We start from the raw sequence: 22,439 nt of genomic DNA, 5'->3' as shown, positions 1-22,439 counted from the left end.
CTTAGTCAGTTATGACTGTCTTTATTTACAAGGCTGAGAACTTGTGCCGTATCTTTCTGTCAAAATGGAGAGCCACCATTTCAATAAGAGTGGTGGTATCAGCTTTGTAGTGTAGAACAATTACTGTAAAAACAGTGGGAAGGTGGAATGGAGACAGTCTACATAGGGAAGGTTTTACAATAAGAAATGAGAAGGACTACAACTAGGACTGGTGAAAGGAGGCAGGTTCAGGATATATTTTTGAGGTGGAATCCATAGAACTTGGTGACAAATTAGTTGTTGGGGTTGAGGGAAACATTGAATAAGCTCCAGGGGCAACTGAATTTGTGGTAATGCCATTAAGCAAATTAGGTAGAATAGAATTAGAAAAAGGTTTGAATGTTGGGTTTGGGATATGTTGAGTGGCACTGTGTCTACTAGATAGGTTGGAGTTTAGGAGAGATTTGGGATTAGGAACAATCTTTCTTAGTGGTTGGCACTGCTCATGTGCTATCTTAATCATTATACAACTCTGAAAGATAGGTATTGTTGTCCCTGTTTTATAGCGAGAAAACATAGGGATTAGAGAAATAAGTCATTTGCCCAAGATCACATAATTGCATGTCTTTTTCCATAGTGCTTGTGTTATCTACTGCTGTGTAACAAACCGCTCCTAAATTTTGTGACTTAAAGCAATAATTTATCATTTATCTGTCATGGTTCTGTGATTTGACTGAGCTCAGCTAGGAAGTTCTAGCTTGGGATTCTCATTTGGTTGCAGTTAACATCTAGAACTAGTGTCATCTATAGCTTGACCTGGCTACATATCCAAGATGGCTTCTTTATTTGTGTGTCTGGCATCTCATCTGGAATGGCTAGAACAGCTGGGGCAACCATGTGGTGATCTGTCTCCACAGGGTCAAGCCACATGATCAGCTTAGGCTTTCTGACTTACTTATATAGTGGTTTGGGGATAGTAGGACTTGTTACATGGTGTCCAGTTTACTCCAAGGATAGTTGTCCAAGAGAGCCAGGCAGCTGCAAGGTTTGTAATGGTCTAGGCTTGAAGTCACACAGCATCACTTCTGCTATATTCTTTTGGTTAAAAGTGAGTCACAGGACCAGCTCAGATTCACATGGAATCAGGGAAGGGAGGAGACTATACAGACACCATCTTTGGAAATGAGCTTCTTCCACATACTATCTTTGAAATAGTTTTTAGATAGCATAGAACTAGATAGGCCCTAAGAGCGCCTGCTAAATAAAATGTGAAGAGAATGGAAGAAGACAGCTTTGGGAAACATGAATGTTTTTGAAGGAAGACCCAAGGAAGAGGAATCTGTGGTAAAAAAATCTATATATATCAAGAGAGAGTGGAAGAGAACTTGGAGAAAGTGGTGTCATAGAAGCCAAGGGAGAGGGAGTCGCTGCCACCATAGCCATACATCGTTAGATTTGGTTAGAACAAATTCTAACCTTAGAATTTGGTTAGATTGGGTGTTAGAACAATTCTGTGGTCTAAATGTACTCAGTTTACGGTTATCTATGATGGGACCTGGCCTTCTGCTACCAGATTTAAAGGCTGACCTTTTTTTCTAATTTACCCCACCCCACTATGTACCCAGTTGATGCCTAAAATTCACGGTTAGAACTTAAATGGCCTATTTTTGTTTTTAATTAATAAATGATTAATGTTTTTTTTTATTTCAGAGCACAAAGTTATCATTGTTGGGCTGGATAATGCAGGGAAAACTACCATTCTTTACCAGTTGTAAGTATTAACTAGTTTAAAATTTTTATTTTATCATTCATAATTATTTTTTCTGCCTGGGTAATATTTGATTAGCAAAAGCAATAAAAAGTTATATGGAACCTAAAATATTCTGTAAGAAGTCAGGTTGACTCTAAACCAGGAGCTACATTTAAGCAACTGTTGTAGGACAGCTAGAAATTTATATGATGTAGAGCATGTTGTTCAGTTTTTTTACTTATAGAAAGTAGAGAAATATTGTTTATATAGTTTCTGGGATTCAATCTAGAGTATTCCGGATCGTCCACTACCTAGTTCCATCCCTGTTTAAACCCTTACCTCACTCCTTTTTTTTTTTTTTTCTAGAAAAAGAGGGCACAAGTGAGTGAAGGACAGAGACAGAGAAGTGGGGTTCACCTGAGGCGGGGCTTGTGTTCACCTGAAGTGGAGCTCATGCTCCCCCCAAAGCAGGGCATGTGCTCACCCGGTGTGAGACTCAAGCTCATGATCTATGAGATCATGACCTGAGCCAAAGTCAGATGCTTAAGGACTGAGCCACCCAGATGCCCCAACCCTTACCTTTCTCTTCTGAGCTAGTGGGAAAGAGCCATTTGGATATAAAATATGAAAACTCATGCTGATTTATCCTTTGATTACAAAATGCTCAAACAATCTAGCTTCCCTGCTAATTGTAATATATTTGAACTTTTTTTTTTCTAGTTCTATGAATGAAGTTGTACATACATCACCTACAATTGGAAGTAATGTAGAAGAAATAGTGATTAATAATACACGTTTCTTAATGTGGGATATTGGTGGTCAAGAATCTCTTCGTTCTTCCTGGAACACTTACTATACTAACACAGAGGTAATGTTTCTTAATATACTAAAACTTCTAAGAACAGAATGCTTGGGAAATATCTTCTAGATGTGAACTCTTATAATTAATCTTTTTGAAATATCCCAATATGTTAATAAAAGTAGAATTTAAACATGATAGAATCTTTGGTTCCCTGTTTCAGGGTCATTGTTCTGTATATCCACTCTCATTGAACCTGTCTATAGGGAGAATTGGAATGAAGGGGTGATTGATTAGTCTGATTATGTATGGATCCCAGAACTCATCTTAAATAGTTGTTTTTACAGTAAGTTCAATCTCACACTTTGTCATTTTATTTCTCTCTTAGTATTTATTTTTGTCTGCATACAGAAAATCCTAGTTAAATGAGAGGGTTCTGGAGGCTTGAATCCTGGCCAGACCTTTACTATGTATGTTCTTTTATGCAGCACAATTGCACATGAAATAATTCTTCTTTTGGTTATAAAGCAATTTGGACATAAATCATATGTTTTTATTTATATGTTATTTCCCAAGAGGCAATTCAGACCTATGACATTTGAGACCTTTATTGTATAGACCTTGTAAATTGAAAGTTCAATTTATTGTGACAGTTGTTTTTGTAGTACTGATTATAAAACTCCAAATGTATATAAAGATGCATATTGTATCATAAGACACTATTAATTGTCTCTAATGACCTGATCCCCTAACACTTTGCTAAGCATTTGATCATGTATTTTGGAGAAGGAAAGGTATATATGGTTAGTATTTCTGTGTATAATGCTGCAAGTATCAAATTTATGACAACATCTTAAAAATTAATGGTTTTATTAAAATGCCTTAGAATAGGATGGGTCTTAGGTGAGTGTCAAGTGAGAGAAGAGGTAAAGTAGCAGTTCTCTTAGCCATCTGCCATATGGTTAATGACATCTGATAAATAGAAAAGACTCTGAAAATTAACAGTGGTTTATCTGGAAATGGAAAGCTGGTTTTAAAAAATCCATAGTGCTTGTTCTTTATAAGCAGAGTTAACCTGGGCATCACCAGTGCCATCATAAAGTGACTGTTTTCGGGTTCTGCTTCCATGGTGGTTCTTGGTACTCGTGCAGGTGAAGAAGAGGTACAGTGTAGCTCAGTCCTCCTTGGCTCCTTCACAGGTCTCACTACATCTTCTGACCCTAGTCTCATCATTAGTTCAAGAAAGAGTTGTGCTTGCAGGCAGCAGGTACCATTTACATAAACAAGAGAAGCATGGATTTAAATGTATTCTTTCATTTGTTGATTTTTAAAAGTTGATTTAACTGTCACATTACTCCCATATCATGCCCTTTTAGAGTTTCAGATCAATATTAATAAATAATATCTGTAGAAATATCTAAAATCTGGGATTATAATGTATTCTTTTTCATATTTTTTCTCAGTAAGATTTTTTTATTAAAGTCTAATTAGTGTTATTATAATTACAACATTATATTAGCTTCACTGTATTTTTTTCATATTGACTGTGGTGCACATAGTTGGATACAAGCTCATTACCATTCAAGACATTAATTTAGAAACAAACATGTATATTGGTTAGCATACTAACGGAGTAGTATTAATGGAGTAGAATATTAACGGAGTAGTAGAACTAACATTCTAATAGTGTTAGCATTGTATTCTTTTTTCTCTTATTTTCTCTTAAAAATTAGCAAATGATATTTGAATAGAAATGGATCAAACCTTCAGGCTTCACAATGTATATAGAAGGTATCTCTGGTTTTCCAGTAATACCATACCATGAGGCTCTAATTTCTTGGTATTTGTGGTCTGTAAATCAATTAAGTACTTTATAAATTTTATGAATATTGAATTGTGTAATCACTATTTTTTTGTAATTATTTTAGTTTGTAATTGTTGTTGTGGACAGTACAGACAGAGAAAGAATTTCTGTAACTAGAGAAGAACTCTATAAAATGTTAGCCCATGAGGTAAGTAGAATTCTGGCATTATGTGTGTGTGTGTGTGTGTGTGTGTGTGTGTGTGTGATATTGCTATCACATTTGTTCTTTCTACTTTCTTGTTACGATATTACTTCAAATATTTATTTATTTGTTACTTATTATTTTTTAAATAATATTACTTATTAATATTACTTATTAATTTTTTTAAAAAAATTGTTTTAAGTAAGCTCTACGCCCAGTGTGGGGCTTGAATTCATGATCCTGAGATCAAGAATTACATGCTGTATTGACTAAACCAGCCAAGCACCCGTACTTCAGATTTAAATATGGGCTTAAATCTGTTGGCCATTCTGCTTTATCAGTTTGATACTTCCCAAGTTGGAAGTGTATCTGGAAACAACAGAAAGATTGTGGAGTCAGTTATAGATTTCTATTTCTTTTATCCTAGATTAATTTGGTCTTAAAGTTTTCCTGGGTGAAAAGACCTAAATTGGCTTTCATTTTGCCTTTTATAACAATAATTATATAGAAGGTTATCACTAGAAATGAGATTTTAAGGTCTCATGGACATTTAGTAAGGCTTGATTGTAACTCAGTTATCAGACTAATACTTAAATGTTGTCGCTCTTATGTTTCTCTGATATTGTCCCTTTGAGTAAACAAACAAAACTACGTGACTAGCCACATTTTCTTAGTCTTTGAGAATTATTATAGGTAGCATGATTTAAAAATGAAATAAACTAAACAATATAGTTAATAATAAGTTATAAAATCATATAATATTTACTGTAGTAGCAGTTGATTTTTTTTGTGTGTGCCTTTTATTGCAGATATTACACTCTTTTTTTCATGTTTATTTATATTTGAGAGAGAGACAGAGTGCAAGTGGGGGAGATGGCAGGAGAGAGAGGGAGTCACAGAATCTGAAGCAGGCTCCAGGCTCTGAGCTGTCAGTACAGATCCTGATGCAGGGCTTGAATTCACAGACTGAGATCATGACCTGAGCTGAAGTTGACTGCTTAACCGACTGAGCCACCCAGGAACCCAACAGATATTACATTCTTAACTCATATTTATAGGTAGAAATAGAAAAATTAATGTTTAGATTTGTATGTGTAACTGTTAATTTTAGTGGAATTTTAACAAAGCTTAAAAAAAGCCGGTGTATCTGTAAGGAAGTTTTATGTTAATTTTAATATTGATTTGATGATTTGCTTTTGAGATTTGCATTAGGAATTTTGGAGTGTTTCTGGCATCCAGTCAAGATGTAAGGACACCTAATAAAGTGGTTGTATAAATTGAAGTTCTGTTTTCCATGTGATGATCACGCCCACCAAGATGCACCTTCTCCTGTCTTGGATTCATTCTGGCAGCTTTGTGAAACCCCTTGGGTTTTTAAAAAAGATAATACCTGTTGCTATTCATGCATTTAACGAGTTTTGATTCTAGTTTGGGAAACAAAAAATAAACTATAAAAAAGGTAGAAAACTAAGGATTTTCTTTTTTTTTTTCAATTTTCCTTTTGTATTTTACACCAAGGAGTTGTTTGAAGATTTAGGAAAAAGAAAAAGAAGACACAAATGTATTTGTATCTTTGGTTATTTTTTTTTTTTTTTTAATTTTTTTTTTCAACGTTTATTTATTTTTGGGACAGAGAGAGACAGAGCATGAACGGGCGAGGGGCAGAGAGAGAGGGAGACACAGAATCGGAAACAGGCTCCAGGCTCTGAGCCATCAGCCCAGAGCCTGACGCGGGGCTCGAACTCACGTACCGCGAGATCGTGACCTGGTTGAAGTCGGACGCTTAACCGACTGCGCCACCCAGGCGCCCCTTGAGTATGTTTTTTAAACTCTTAACAGATAGTCTTCTTCTTTGATCCTTGTTCTAATTGGCCAATGTATAGCAGGATCAAAGAGCTCAGTAGTAGGACTCAAAGTCATTGAATTTTACTAGCTGGGGACATTAAATTGAGCTGGTCACTTTCTCTCTTGTGGATGTTACTCATCTGTAATGGATGAGTACAGTGAGGTCCTGCAAATTTATTTGACTTGACCAGATTTTTAAGAGCCAGGATTTCAACTTAAATATTCTCATTATTCAGACTCTTTGCTAAGAAGAAAAGAAAAAAAGACAGAAATAAGGCCTAGTTGGAAAGTGAAAGAGACTGAATGGGGAGAGTGCCAGAGAAGAAAGGAATTACAGATGAAGTTGGGAGCTGGATTAAACCAATTAATAGGGTCAGAAAGAGCCAAATAGGCAGAAATCTGAAAAGGGGCAAATGGATCAAAGAATGAGAATGTGTGAGTGAAAGACAAATTTTGACATGGGGTTAGTCAGATGTTTCATATATATCATAGCAACCAACAAAATCTTTTTACCATCACTAATGATGCTTTACCTGTATTACTGAATACAAAACTATAAAACTATAAAATGATTTTAAATATTTCTGAAAGCTTCATCTTAAATGAAGTGCAAAACTTTGAAGCTCATGAATTTTAAAATCATTCCAAACACAAAAGGGTAGATGACGTTTTATTTGGAGTAACTCAACTTCTAGGAATTATCTTTGCAAATGAAGCTTGGAGAAACATATTGACAACTGCATAAGGCATATGGAAGATGATAAATAAATATGTCTTGCGTGTGCTGCAATTATTCATCTTCTTCACTAAATGAAAAAATATTTTTAGACTCTTAACAACAATCTGTAACAGGTAGCAGAAAGTTTTTCAAAGTTTAAAATGGCTAATAGATAAAAATCACCACTGTTCACCTTGTACTTTGACCTCTTGCTAAGTCCAGTTGATGAACAGCCTTAATCCAGTATATCTCTTTTCTGTTAGCATAATGTATAATTGATCCTGAAGTTATTTAATAAAAAAAGTAAAGGAAGATTTTCTTCTCTTCCTAAATACTGCTTAAAAATAGGGAAAATAGCTGTTTGTTTGTTTTTTTAAAACAAGAAACCTGGGACACCTGGGTGGTTCAGTCATTTAAGATTCCTGGTTTCAGCTCAGGTCATAACCTCACAGTTCATGGGTTCAAGCCCTGCTTCGGGCTCTGCACTGTCAGCGCAGGGCCTGCTTGGGAATCTCTCTCCCTCTCTCTCTGCCTGTCCCCACTTGCTTGTGCACACATGCACATGCGCTCTCTCTCTCAAAATAAATTAATAAACTTAAAAAAAATGAAAAAAAAAAACAAGAACTCCAAATAAAAAAACTTGAACCTATGAAATCTAGAAAAATTATATTCAATATGGGTTTTACTTTGAAATCTTTCAATAGAATGGCTTTATTTTTTGTTTTTCAATTTTTAGTCCAGGGGCTTCTTCGAATAATTTCATCACTAAGAGTGATGAGTATAGATTATATACAAATAAAATCGCATAAACTATGTGTTTCAACTTGTGCCAGGTATTTCTAATGTCAGAAATGTGCTCTTTAAACATGCCAGCATTAGCAATCCTGACCTATATAAGATTTCAGCATATACTAGTAAGAGGTATTGAAACCTGGGAGATAGGAAGATAGGGATTACATTCCATGGAAAGTCCATCTACTCAGTGATCCAGCCACATATCAACTATTGATAAGTATGCTATTTTCCGTTTAGGGTAGGAGAAAAAGTACTTGATCCTTGATAATGAATATAATAGATATCCTGGTTATAGCCCATCCCTTCAACTTTTTGCCTTGTTTATAAGACAGGTGAACTGAACATAGGTGAAATAAATTGAACATAAAATCTTAAAACTTAACATTCTAGAGTATCCTTTTCTGACCCTGTTTTTCAGGTAACTGTCATTAACCATGGTAGCATAGCTGCCATCCTGGAGAGGGCGCTGTAGCTAAAAGTCTGTCTTGATTGTTGTATAAAACATTTTGCATGACTCCTTTATCAAATAAGAAATTTATTATTTATACTTTTTATTGACATCAGAAATAAAATCGTATAAATTGTTGAAACTATGTTCTCATAAGAGTAAAATAATGTGGAGCAATGTCAATTTGTATCTACTAAAGACTTCTTATTTCAGACACAGATACACACGATTGAAATAAAAATATCCTATAAAGATGTCATTCTGCACAGTTGAGAAAACTTGCAAGCACAGCACCAAAACCTTAGTTTTCTCAGTATCTCTCCATATATATGTGTGTGTGTGTGTGTGTGCGCGCGCGCGCTCACGTGTATCTATACACACACATATATATGAGTGCATCTATCATGGGTTCTTAATCTAGGATCCATGAATGGACTTTAGAGTATCTATTAACACCCTAAAATTACATATAAACTTTTTTTTGCGTATATACATATATACATTTTTATGAGGAAAAGGTCCATGACTTTCAGCAGATTATGAAAGAAGTTTCTGTCTTTAAAAATGGGAGAGGAGAGGGTAGGATAGAGCAAAAGGCGATGACTAACCATTGGCCTGCTTTGTGAATAAAACATTAGACCAGTCAGTTTGGGGTATGCACAAAGATAAAGGTGATCCACGTTTTCAGGACAGTAAGCGAACTAACATTTACTGAACTGTTACCTGAAGCCAGGTACTGAACTGAGTGTTTTTCATGTAGTAGTTCATTCATTCAAACTATATCCGCAGGAGGTAGGTGATAGTCTCAGAATTTTATAGACGAGGTGCAACAGGTATAGTGGAAAGATCTCAGCTCAAACCTGGTTCTGTCATTGAGTAGCTGTATAACCTTGTATGAGTTACTTACTGCTGAGTTTTAGTTTCCTTATCTATAAATGGGAATAGTAAGGCCTACCTTGCAGGAATCCTGTGAGTATTAAAAGAGATTTTATTTGGAAAATGGTTAACATAATGGGTGTCTTGCTCAGATTAGATACTCAATAAATGTTATGAAGAACAAATTCAGTAAGATTAAAGAATTTGCTTCAGAGGCAGAACATAGAAGTGGTAGAACTTACTGTCTTTTTGGGAAATTTGATAAGTTTAATGCCAGTCCAAAATGGCCGTATTGAATATTCAAATCTAAGGAATCTACATGGACAAAAAGGAGCTAGGTCTCAGAAGAATAGGATTGGTTTAGGATAGCACTTCTCAACTGAGAATTAAGCTCTAAGGCCCTAAGGCATACATGGTGTGTTTCCTAGGCACCTAGAAGGTACTAGCTTTAGGTATGGGTACCTAAAGAATAGATAGGGGTAAAATTTTGAAAAGTTCTTGAGTGCCAGGCTAAAGAGTAGCTCTTGGCCATGGAAACCTAGTTTTGGATTAGGGGAAGGGGTAAATATGTATTTGAAGTCATGACTATTGTTAAATATAGCAGTTGGGACCGTAAAAAATGTAATTTAGGGCTATAAGAAATACGTAAATCCATACAAATACAGACGTGTTTATTTAAAATGTGCTTAGTTTTAAGTTTGCCATCTATCAGCATCAGAGCCGTGAGATGCTTTTATGTCAGGTAGTCGAATTCTAGGTTAAAAGATTGTCAAAAGTATTTGTTTAAGTTGGAAAATCTGTGAATAAAAATGCACTGGCCTTTTTACAGTTTTATTTGCTTTTATAGGACCTAAGAAAAGCTGGATTGCTGATTTTTGCTAATAAACAAGATGTTAAAGAATGCATGACTGTAGCAGAAATCTCCCAGTTTTTGAAATTAACTTCTATTAAAGATCACCAGTGGCATATCCAAGCATGCTGTGCTCTTACTGGCGAGGGGTAAGAGGTCTTTTAGAAAACATGTATTTAGTTTACAAACATGTATTTTTTCTTAAAGTCAATAAATATTTAAGGCTACCATGTATAAAACAACGTAAGGGATAATCTATATCTATAATTAGAGTTTTATCTTGGTTCTATAAATAAAACCTGTAACATACATGTAATACATATGAACATACTGAACAAATCCATGTGAACGTGTAGATGATATAGTTGCTGTAGGGGTTCAGGGAAATGGAAGTGTGAAGGAGAGCTGGACAAGTCAGGAAACTGTTTGTGCACTGATGGTGGGATTTAACACTGTAGCAAGTCTGTGTCTCCAGTGCTTTTCATAGGGTGTATCATGTATCAGGTGTATCATTTATTCCTCGTAACAATCTGGTGGACCAGGTGTCTTTAGTTTGCATTTTATCCATAAAGAAGCTGAACTAGAAAAGGGTTCAAATGTAAGACTAATTTGGGAGTACTCATTTTGCTACCATTTTGCCACTCATTTTGTCAAGAGGAGGTCGCTGCACTTAAAAAAAAAAAAAAAAGTTAGAATTGGAGAGAGTGTGGCATGAAGGTTCCTGGTTTGGGAAGGAAAGGTAGGTGCCCACAGTAGAATTTTGCCCTAGTCTAATGCCCAGACCTGAAAGGATTTCAAGAAAGATGTGGTTGTCAGCATTGTCAAATGTAAGGTCAAGGATCAGGAGGATGGAGAGAATGCTATTAGGAGAGATGGAATAAAGGAGGTTAGAAATAGGATAAAGAGCTAGAAAGATGAGCAAATTAAGATTTTTGGTGTAGTTTTTCCAAAATATGGTGGATCTGTATATATTTAAAAGCAGTGAAAAATAAATTGGAGATGAAGATTCTAATTAGAGGTCTTACATTTGAAGTTGAGGTTCTTCAGGTACTTGGAAAGGGCAGAAGCTCGGGACAGAGATAAGATAGCTTCAGTAATCCGTTATATTGGTTCACCCTTTACCCTGGTCTTGTGAGGAAGAGAATTTCTCTCACTTCAGCTAACTCATCTGTGTCTGCCTCAAGCTTCTGCTCTTAACCTAACATCAGAAGAACCTCAACCCCAAATTTAAGACCTCTATTTAGAATCACTCATGTATGTATTTAAAAGCAGAGAAAAAACGAATTAAATGGAGCTGAAGCTGAATCTTAGTGAACTAGAAGGCAGTATTACCTGATGACAGACATTTGATAGAGCATAATTAGAACCTTAAGAAAGCAAATATGTGCATTTTAAAAAATCACAAATAATACCAATTGTCCACATCCTCATTTAGGTAAAAAAAAAAAAAAATACCTTATCCATTGCATATTTCTTTGTCAAATAATTTAATACATGTTAAGATACATTTATAGTTATAGATATATCTTTATACATTGTCTTTGTCTACCAAAGGTCTTTAAGCAAAAGCACTGATTTTAATAAATTTGACAGCAAAGAAGATCATCTAGAATTGGTAGATGATTGACTTACATACTTTGAGTAATTGTGTGGAAAATACGTCATTAGTTAGGATGGATATGAACCTTGGCAATTTCATTCTTAAAAGAGGAAATCAATGAATGATCGTATATCTTTTCAATTTTTGGGTTTATGGGGGCTTCCCTTTGCAGTAGTTATCAAGTGGAAATGTTTGGTTTGGGTGAAAATGTTTCCCTTCTGCAGTCTAGCCACCTTGATCTAAATTCTTGGTTTTAGTATTGGTTGGCATTTTGACCCCCACCTCTACCATTTGCTAGCATCTTTTAAGCCTGGATTCCCTCTTGTAGTATGGGAAGGGTTCTGTTCTCAACATTGTAAAGATTAAGATAATGGATATTAAATGCTTAGCATGGTTTCTAGTTTGCTATTAGGTAACTTCTGTTCATTTAACAGTTTGGAGTTAATCTGTTTGCTTATTTTTTGTACCATTTCCTGTTAGTGGTTTAAAAGTAAGGAATCTGGTAACAGGAGGGAAAGTATGGGCCAACACCGAAATAACCATTTTTTTTAACCTCATTGTGATTTCTTTTTTTTCTTCTTTTATAATATTAGATTCATACTTCCACAAAAAATCTGGGTTGTGGTGTTTTTCAATTAAGTGCGGTAGCATGGTTTCTCATACCTATCAAACTTCCTCATAGATAATTATATAACAGTCTTTAACAGTCTTTCTTCTTGTTATAATATAATTTTACTCTTGGTAAACATTTAGTTTGTTTTATCATAGTGAACATTTCTTTCTGTATTTTACATTGCGTTCAATTACACCTTATTCAATAGTAACTAGTATTAGTGATGAGAAACTTTATTTCCTTCAAATTTTTTAAATATACAGATGTAATATACATATTATAAATATACTTTGTTTTAGCAGCTCAGCTACATATTTAGTTTAGTATCCTGCCACTTTTACCTCATTTATATCGTGAGCATTTTATCATACTGTAATATAGTCTTCGAAAGGAAGTTTTTAATATTTCATCATATGAATGTTCTATAATTTAATTTTCTCTATTTCTAAGTAGTTAAATTTTACCTTTACCCATTAAAAATGCTTTGAACAGTCTTATACATCAACCTGTCCTTGTGTCTGATGGCTTTTTTAGAATATATTTCTAGAAGTAGAAAAAAGGTAGAGTATTGATATTTTAAATATTTCTGATACACATTGCTAAATTATTTTCTGTGGATATTCATTGTATAATTACTCAGCTCCTTTTATGTGTCAGACAGTGTCCTAGGCACTAGAGACAAAAAAGAACCAAAAAAAGCATGGATGTGTGTATGAGAGTATGGCTTCACCACAGTAACACCAACATTGGGTATTAATGATTTTTTTAATCGTTGTTTAGGTAAATGAAAAATGGTATCTTCTTTTAGTTTGTTGTTCATAGTTTTTTAGTTGAATTTAATCAAGTGATTTTTATATTCTTTATAGATTATGCCAAGGACTTGAATGGATGATGTCACGACTTAAGATTAGATGATCTCTACTGACCTCTTCTCATAGACTTTGTATAAACGAAGTGCTGGACTTTATCTGAAAGCTGCAAAAATTAATGGTTTAGATATATTTATAATAAACTGATTTAAACTTTTTCTATAAGAAGAATAATTAAGACCACTTATTTGAGAACAAAGATGAAGTCTCATTTTCCAATCTGCTTTCTCATTAGTCCCTTCCAAAGCAAGGTCTTTAAAGCTGTGATTGCCATTTTTCTCATAATGAATCCTCTCAGGACATTGTGTAGCCTGTGGTAAGTACAAAGGGAGAAGGAGACATTTCTAACTTTAAGAGCTTTATTGTCAGTATAGGCCTCCCTAGTTGAATGTTGTTCTCTTCTTGTTCCATTAAGTCAGAATACAAATCAGCACAGATATTCAGTTTCCAATATTTTAAAATGTAAGGTTACTTATGAAAAGTATTTTGCATAAGGTCGTGTATCTATTGTATATATACCTCAAGTTCAAGTTTATGGCTTTGATTTATGTTCTGAAGAAAAGCAAATAACACAAAAGGTAATATTATCCTTAGTTATAACCGTAATGAGATGAGTACTGGCAGTGGTGTTAAGTGCCATTTTGTGCTTTCCCCTGTGTTCTCTGTATTGTACTAACCAACCCCCAAAATCATTGAACTGCTCTGAAAAAAAAAGAAAGAACGAACGAAAAAGAAAGAAAAGGAGAAAGCTCCGACATTTTGTACCTATTTTTTTGTTGTTCAAATTACATACATGAAAACATGTAATCTGAGTGGAGTATCTGCAAATTTTTGGCTTAGTGTTACGAATGGACAGAATTTCACATTGAGCAATCCTTGTTCCCTTTGTTGGATCTATGCCATCTGAATTACTGAGAAAAATGTTAATCCATTAATCGGTCAATCATTAATTATTAAAATTATCAAGTGATTTTTTTCCCGCATTAATTGGAAGCTATTGTGTAAAATATGCCTACCCAGAGAAGTATCATCCTATAAATATTACAAAATAATTTACCTAGAGTCTTCTTAGGTATTGAATTATACAAGCATTTAGAGTGAGTTTGAGATGAAAAGTACTTATTTTCTAAGCAACAAAGGTTATTTCTTAATTTGAAAATTTCTTATTTCTGGAGTTGGGATAGTTTGAGATTTTTTTGTTTCTACACTTTTTTCTTTTTCACTTCTTACTAACCAACGTGAATGCATCGACAGCTATAAAACACAATTTTTTTAATGCTTTTAAGAGTTTGGTTTAAAAAGTCGATCAACACATGATAAATTATTTTTACAAAGAAGTAACTTGGCCCCAAATATCTTATGTTTGGTTAGGGTATTTTGTTTTTCACTGAAAATGGAAAGATATGAAGGTTGAAGGTATTTTTATTGTAATTGTAAACAGACTTATCCTAAATGTGTTCACACATATTTTTGGGTACTCTCTTTGTATATGTTTCATGCCCTGAAAATCTGAAGGCTGATCCAAAGTGGCATGTTTTAGAATATTCAAAAGAGAAGTAACTACCTTTAATATGAGCCTTTTGGATTTCACGCACATTTTGATGAGGAGTGATAGTATATACTACAAGCATTGACAAAACTTTGAAAGTTTCTTTCTGTAAAATATAATATACTCAGTAGCTAAATCCAAGTCAGGCATGGGAGATCAGTGTTTAACAGTGGATGTTTTGTGTTTTATATTTATATTATAATGTTCATAATGCAAGTATAACATTTTAATACTTGTCAACTTGGCTTTTAAATTCTAAATTACTAAGCTTTATTTGTTCATATGTTCTCATACTTTTCCAAATCACTATTAGGAATCACTTGTTTTATATTAAAAACTCCCTTAAAAACCCAAGTCCATTTTGCAGATGTTGCATTTTCATCTGAGATAAATATTCTGTAAAGTAGTCCAGCAAATCTACATCTTTTACCCTTTTTATCTTTTAATTTGAATTTTCATGGTTTAGTCTTGTGGGTGACTGCCATGTGAATTCAGCAGTATACCAGCACATTCCCTTGTCGACAAGCTGTTGGCTAAAATTTATTCTTAATTGGATGTTTAAAGCATGCACTGCATTGTTACAGTTGGTTTAGTGTAGTAGGTTATTGACATGGCATCATGGGAATGCATGAAGTCTTATACCACATTTATGAAACATGATTTTTTGTGACATTCTACCCTTCTAGGCCAAGCATTAGAAATAAGGTTGTACCTGTATGCTTGTACATAAAACCAAAATTACAATGAGGAAAAAATTTTAATTCATGTATAAATATACATCAAGATAATTTTAACAGTATTCTTTCCAAATATGATGACGAGCCTTATGAATAGTTATATTGGCAATTTATATGTAGTTTAAGTAGAATTAAGTGAAAGGCAATGCTTTTGGTTTTTAATATGCTACTTTTGGGGGTAAACAATCATCTTATTTAGAGTCATTGTGCTTACCTCTGAAAAGAACAAAGCCTCATACCCCTGTACATGTGGCTGGATTAAATATCCCGTGTTTGATATTAATTTTGAAAGTCATACAGTTATTCTTGATATCTTGATGAAAGTAACCATATGCTATAAGCATTTAAATGTGTTTAATTTTGTGATAATAGCATTTATAAAGTATATCTTACACATTATATTGAGGAGTCTCATTTGAAAATTTTCAGTTCTTTCTAACTTCTTTGGCTCTCATGATGAGCAAAGAATTAAGTGAAGGCAGGTGGTTTGGGGGACAGGGGGAAGTGGGTATGGAATATGACATTTTGCCTTAAGAATAAAGTGCTTTAGCACTGCTGGCTGGCATTTTTAATGCAGATAGTTAAAGTGATTTTAGAAGTGTGGCATGAGATGGAAGAGTGTTGTTTCTGGCCTTTACGAAGTGCCTAGTAGGTAGTTAACAGAAAATACAGGGAGCTTGAGGAAAGGCAGGAAGTCCCTGAGATGTTCTTTTCTTTATTGTCTGAGTGTATAGAATTAAGATGCCTGGAAATGGGATTTTATTGTCCTCTCTCATAGGCACTTTATATTTCTTGCTGTGACTATAGCAACCACATACAGTACAGACAACCTCAAAATCTGTTTATATTAATGTAAATAGAAAACCTATAGACAGTTTTCTAGTTTTCTCTGCAGGCATTTTTGGGAATATATCTGTAATGTGTTCTACTTTGTATATAGAGGATAGCAGCACATCCCAGATTATCCTGTGGACTTTGGGGTCATCTTCTCTCAATTGCCCAGTTGTATCTTGGCATCAGTCCCTCTTTCAAGGCTGGGTAGAGGCAAGGTTTCTTTGCATGACTTAGTAACCCCTCCCAGATGTCCAAATGTACTCTAAAACTTCCTGCTTCAGGATCAGCTTTCTCATAGCTCAGCCATCCCTTGCTCTCCTGTATCTTCATTCACAAGCAGTGAAGGTATGTTACTCAGTCTTGGAGGTATTCTAAACTTTGCCTTACAGCCATTGTTCCCTAAACTACCAGTTTCTAAGTAGGTTCTCTAGTTCTTGGCTGTGTCCCCACTACTGGGTTTATGTATTGATTTGTACTTTGCTCATTAAGAGTGTATTGTCAGGGTTGTGGGGTATATCAGAAGATTGGCTTGCTGTGTATACAGCAAATAAAAGCCAGTAGTAAAATCCTTCATACTGTATTTAACATTTTAATGTTTCTTAATTTTAGCTTCATATGCTGAAAAGCAGATTCAGAAAGATAACAGAACTACCTAGACTTTGCCAGCTCCTTAAGCTGCTAGTTACGCATGGAAGGGATTACATTATGTGCATGTTGTCTTCCCATTACCAAAAATCGATTACATTTTGGAGGATACCCATAAAACTATTTGAGTTAGAAAAAGATGCCAAACCATATGTATATGCAGTATTTACCCTGAAGATATCCTTAAAACCATAGCTCACATTCTGTTTTTTTCCTCATGTTTACTTAAAGAACACAGATAAACATTAGATGTCTAAAAGAATTAGTAATGAGAAGCCTATCTTTACAAAATAAACCTGTTGAAATGGACTTTAGAAGACATCAAAATCATCAACCATAATATGTTGATTCTGTATAGATATAGACACAGTATAGAAAATACTAATTTAAAGTTCTACCTATATAAAAGTAGAACTTGTATATCATGCTTCCTCAAAGAATATATGAGTTTTAAGACCATATCGGTGAAGTAAAGGAAGGAGAGTTTTAAAACTTTCGATGCTAAAAAATGGCTGTTTCTATTAAATCCTAAAATGGTGTGTGGAATTGTGAAGAAATTATAACAGGATACAGTTGGGTTGCTTATGCAATTTTTTAAATCAATTGTCTAATTGTTGTTGTATTGTTCTAAAAATTAAAGTTTATGGTCTTGCCTATTAGATATCCTGTTTTTTGAAAGAAGATGCCCATAGTCTGTACCCAAGAAGTGCCTAAAATTGATTTGTGTGGGTTTTTAAGTCCGTCTAATAAATTATATGTGTTTTCTATGGTATTACATGTTTGGAGTACTGATGGCACAGCCCTGAGGATTTCTAAGTCACAATTTGTGCTTTATTTGAGGGGAAAAAAACAAAACAAAAAACTAGATAACAAACCATAGTTTTGGAAACATGAGCAAAACCATTTTTTCTTATTCCTAATAAAAACACGCCATTGCCTTTTAGGTACTGCAGAGGCTAGAAAACTGAACTGTTTCTTTTTTTTTTTTTTTTTTAAATAGTTTTCACACAGAAGATTGTATTGTGTATTTTAAAACCTGAGTAAAAGTTTATTGCTTGTATAAGAGTATCCTCTTAATTCTCCTCATACTTAGTGGTTAGTAATTTTGATTTTATCATTTAGATCTTGATCCATTTTGTTGCTCAAGACAGATCCTTCCTCTTTGTTTAGATTCTACTTACAAACTAAAATATTTGATAGACTATTATGTTTTCATATTTCCTTCCTATCTCCCTCCTTTCCCTCCCTTTCTCTCTCCTTTCCTTCCTTTTTTTTTTTTTTTTTGACCATAGAGTGGGACTGTAAATTCTGGGGGCAGAGACTTGACGGTATTTTCAGTGATTTACAACCACATTGTGTTTATATTTTAAGTCATCTTGCATGGAAAAGTGAAATGTGTACATGACTTTAAGTAATTGTATACTACTCTCTTCTCCAAAACTTCTTACATTGGTGATATACAGAATTCCTCTAATTATTTTTGCTTAAACTAGCCATTTAGATTGGAGTAGACTTTTCTTATATTGTCCCTCTGTGGTTTTTTGAGAGGAGGTAATACCTGCAGAGCACTTTTAAAGATATTTTCTGGGTTAATGTTCAAGGTAACACATTGAGGAGGAAGCTATAATTACATCTAAGAAGGGCTCTTTTGGTTGCTAGAGATGAGAAAAACATATACTAATTTTAATTGGTGCTTAAAATACATTTTACTAACAGTATTGATTTTAAAGATGACACATTTCTTATAGATAGTCTTCTTTGTTTATTGTATTTTCCTAGAGAAGCCTAGATGAAGATATGTTGTAAGTAGTCTATCTACCCCTCCCAAATTGAGCTCTGTGTTTATTGACATACTTGAAGCCACATTTAATACAACAAAGAAATTAGGAAACCTTTTGAAAGTTTTTAGGTTTGTTGTATTGGAATTTCTAATATGATAAAAGGTTTTAACTCAAGCTTTGCATGCATGAAGAGGCAAAAAAATCTGTCTTATCTCTTTATCTTTTTTTGAACTTGCATTTCTCTGAATCCTAAGAAAATTTTGCACTCAAGGAATATTCCAAAAAGTAAGGATCTTTGAGCATGTGGGTGCTTTGTAGTTCATCACTGCTGATGTGTGTTAGAAAACTAGGGAAATCATGCTTCAGGGCCTTCTTGACAAGAAAACTTCATGGTGGCTGGAGGATATTTATGTTTTTGCAGAGGTTGGGAGGGAGTGGCAGATTGGAGTAGAGACCCCTCGATTGGTAAATCAGTCTGATCAGCTGCTTTGCAGATGTGTTACTTCAGTATACTTACAACAGTGTTCTTATGTCCATAACTCACTAAACTGTCAAGCTCCAGAAATGTAAGGCATTGGTCAGGTGACCAGTGGTAGGGCCTTGTTTATTAAGAAATAAAGGAATCGTGTTAAGGTATGTTTGGGGGGAAATGACAAATAAGGTTTTACTTGTGAATTTCCATGTTTAATATGTATATTAACTTTTTTTTTAAGTTGCATGTTAACCTGGGATGAAGTGTTGCCTCTGCTTTATGCTTTGAGTAAAAAGGAAAAAAAAAAAAAAAAGATGGGTTAAATTGTTACTCTATTATGTACTATTACATATACCTTTTCTTTTAGAAGGGGTTAATTATAATTATTATTCACACATCTGTGTTGTCAGTGTTTTTATTCTGACTTATTCTCTGAATATGTTTAGATTTAGTGATGATAGCTTTACGTACTGGCCAGGGCTGGGATCTGCCAATGCAATTGAAAAGATATGATAGCTGCATTATGCAAATGATGAAAAGATTGTCCTAATCTTCTCTAGGGACTTATGGAACTTAGATAATAAATACAGAGCTTTCTATCTTTTTCATCTGGATATTTGAATTGGCCATGAATCAGGTAAATAGCGACCAGTTTATGTGATTAATTTGTCTTAAAATATGAGAAAAGTCCGGTCATTTAAAATGAGTATCATTAAAGTGAACATTCATGAGAATGTCTGATAGTAAACAAGAAAAATGAAGAAAAGAAGTTGGGGGTGAGGAGTTACTCCCATGCATATGCTTATTTGAAAATTGTGTGTCTCCCTCCACTGGAGTGTAAGCTCCAGGACAGCCAGTGACTATGAGTCTTTATGTTTACCAGTTGGTATCTCTCCGAACTGAGCACAGTGCTGAGCATGTAAGAGGTGTTTGATTTATATATGTTGACGAATTAATGAGTGAACTATTAATATTTTTGTGGGTTTTCCCTCCATAGATAGGTTTTTCTTACCTATGTAATTATAACATACTGCTTGATTTAATTCTTAGTTCTTATTTAATTCCGCCTTATTTCAGACGGGATTGAAAGTGACTGTATGTTTTTCTCATTAGCTCTTGTGATAGAAATCAGATTTGTTTCCTTAAAAATGATGTTCCTAAAAACATCATGCAGTGTAATAAGTATATACAAATTTTATTTATTTGAAACGTGTATGGATTGACAGCTAGGCATGTCAGGAATATACCAGAGTTTATTGTAAGCATCTGCAGACATTGAAATGGTAAATGGTGCAATAGCTCTTTTGGAAAAAAATCTCTATCATTTTCCTGATCTTTATGCCCTTTTTTTTTGTTTTTACATCTGGAGTATCCCCCTTTTGCTACTAAATAACCTTTGTCCCATGAAAGAATGAAACTTTCACAACATAAAATAGCCTCTGACATTCCTGTGAACTGGTTTCTTATGACTGGTAGCAACGTTTTGTGATTCTGGGACTTTGACTTGCTTAAATGACCAGTTATTCACATCACTACATGCCTTACATTTTAGCAAATCATTCTGTATCGACATGGATGAAATCTTTTTGAAACAGTTCCCATGTTTGGATGCTTCTAGGTTTAGGATTCCCAAATAACATTCTGCTGTATTTTCATTATTTTCTTGTACAAGGAACATTGTGATGGACATATTCTACTGAAAGCTTGGTTCATAGTTAGGAGTATTTTTTTTGTAGTTAGCAATATTCTTTTGGCTAGAATTTCAGAAGTGCAACTACTCGGATTAAATGATATGGGATTTCAGAGTGTCTATTCATATTTAATTAATATTGTGGGTTTTTAAAAACCCTTTCCACTTAAATAAAAGGATAAGCGTGTTGTCTTATTTTGAACTTAATTATTTATTGATACTATTTTTCTGTGTATTTCAGTGTCTTATTCTTTCACTCTTTTCATTATTAGAATCTTAGTGTTTTTCTTATAAATCAGTTGAATCCTTTAATCATTATTTTTGCAGACTTCCCAGTTTGCCCCTTTAATTTTTATAATTATCTTTATAGCATATAAACATGTTTATTAATATAAAAAATTCACATAAGAAAACCAGGAAAGAGATATAATAAGCAAAAAGAACATTAAAATCATCCATTGTCCCACCATTCTAAGAAAATCAGTGTCAACACTTTGGGATGGACATGTATATATTTGAGTGTGTGTGTTGAACATAGAATTCTAAAATGCCTTGTAATTTTTCCACAATATACTATAGACATTTTTCACATATAAAAAATTATTTTAATGATGTATTTGCTGTTTGGGTCGTCCCAATTTATTTAACCAGTCTTCTGTTGATGGACATTAACTTGTTACTTATTTCTCACCATTAAAAACAATACTGCAATTAATACTTGAATTTAGTTTTCATTTAGTCTACAAGTCAAGTATCTGTGTCAAAGTGTATGGACTTTTAAAAGACATGACATATTTCCCAATTGTCTTCCCCAACGTATACATACATACATACAACCGTATGTATGTATGTATATATAGGTAACATACATATGTGTAACGTGCATAAATGTGTAACGTACATATATGTGTAACACACACATACATATATAAAATATTCTTCCAGCTGACCCTTTTATTTAACATTGGATAAGAATACTGTCCAGTTTTATCATGTAGCATTAGATGACCTGTCTTCCTTCTTAGTGATGCTTTCCTGCCAGCATGTCAGTGTACAACTCTCAGCATTCAATGCTATTTCTTTTACTTTTTTGTTAAACGTTCTTTGTCTTACAGGAAGTTCATATTCAATTTAATAATTTGGACTATACTCTTTCCCAAGTGTGACTGAATTCCCATTTCATCATTCTTTCGTAGGAAAATTGCTTTTGATGAACAAGTTATTAAGTTGCAGGAACACATCTTTGTTTATTTCAAGTGATACTTGTTTCATTTTTTTTAAGTCTCAGCTAATCTCTGGGTAAAAAGTGATACCTCACCTGTATAGTTACATTTCTTTGGTTTATAACTGAGTTTGAATATCTTCATAGATTTTTGGTCATTTTATATAAAAGTTTGTGTCCTTTGTACATTTTGCTACTGGCTTTGCGAAAGTTCTTTTAAAGAATATTAATCTTTTGCCATGTGTCATTAATCTTTTTACCTTTTTTATGGTATCTTAAGTTGTTCTCATAAAAGTTTAAAATTTTAGTTGAATATGTTAGACTTTATTGTTTGTGCCTCTTGTTCAAAATTTTTGTGTGG

At 33.9% G+C, this 22,439-nt stretch overlaps 1 protein-coding gene across 2 annotated transcripts in view; it reads left to right on the top strand.

Moving 5' to 3' along the window:
• ARL5A (ARF like GTPase 5A) overlaps nt 1–22,439 on the top strand; it is a 37,974-nt gene that overhangs the window by 9,718 nt on the left and 5,817 nt on the right. Inside the window, exons 2-6 of one of the 2 annotated variants that reach the window (XR_005790293.1) lie at nt 1,690–1,750; nt 2,450–2,597; nt 4,457–4,540; nt 10,064–10,215; nt 13,146–13,464. Coding sequence is in view for 1 of the 2 variants with exons in the window: in XM_040475079.1 (XP_040331013.1) it covers nt 1,690–1,750; nt 2,450–2,597; nt 4,457–4,540; nt 10,064–10,215; nt 13,146–13,194 (494 nt within the window). In the remaining variant the exon portion in view is untranslated. Of the gene's footprint in view, nt 1–1,689; nt 1,751–2,449; nt 2,598–4,456; nt 4,541–10,063; nt 10,216–13,145; nt 21,572–22,439 lie in introns of those variants that run through there. The other variant, XM_040475079.1, reaches the window with a different exon arrangement.

This window comes from Herpailurus yagouaroundi, unplaced genomic scaffold (genome assembly GCF_014898765.1).
Source record: "Herpailurus yagouaroundi ecotype Mexico unplaced genomic scaffold, PumYag 140, whole genome shotgun sequence".
In the NCBI taxonomy this organism is placed as follows: Eukaryota; Metazoa; Chordata; class Mammalia; order Carnivora; family Felidae; genus Herpailurus; species Herpailurus yagouaroundi.
The sequence above is the reverse complement of the archived record's forward strand: the minus strand, read 5'-3'. Positions and strand labels throughout refer to the sequence as shown.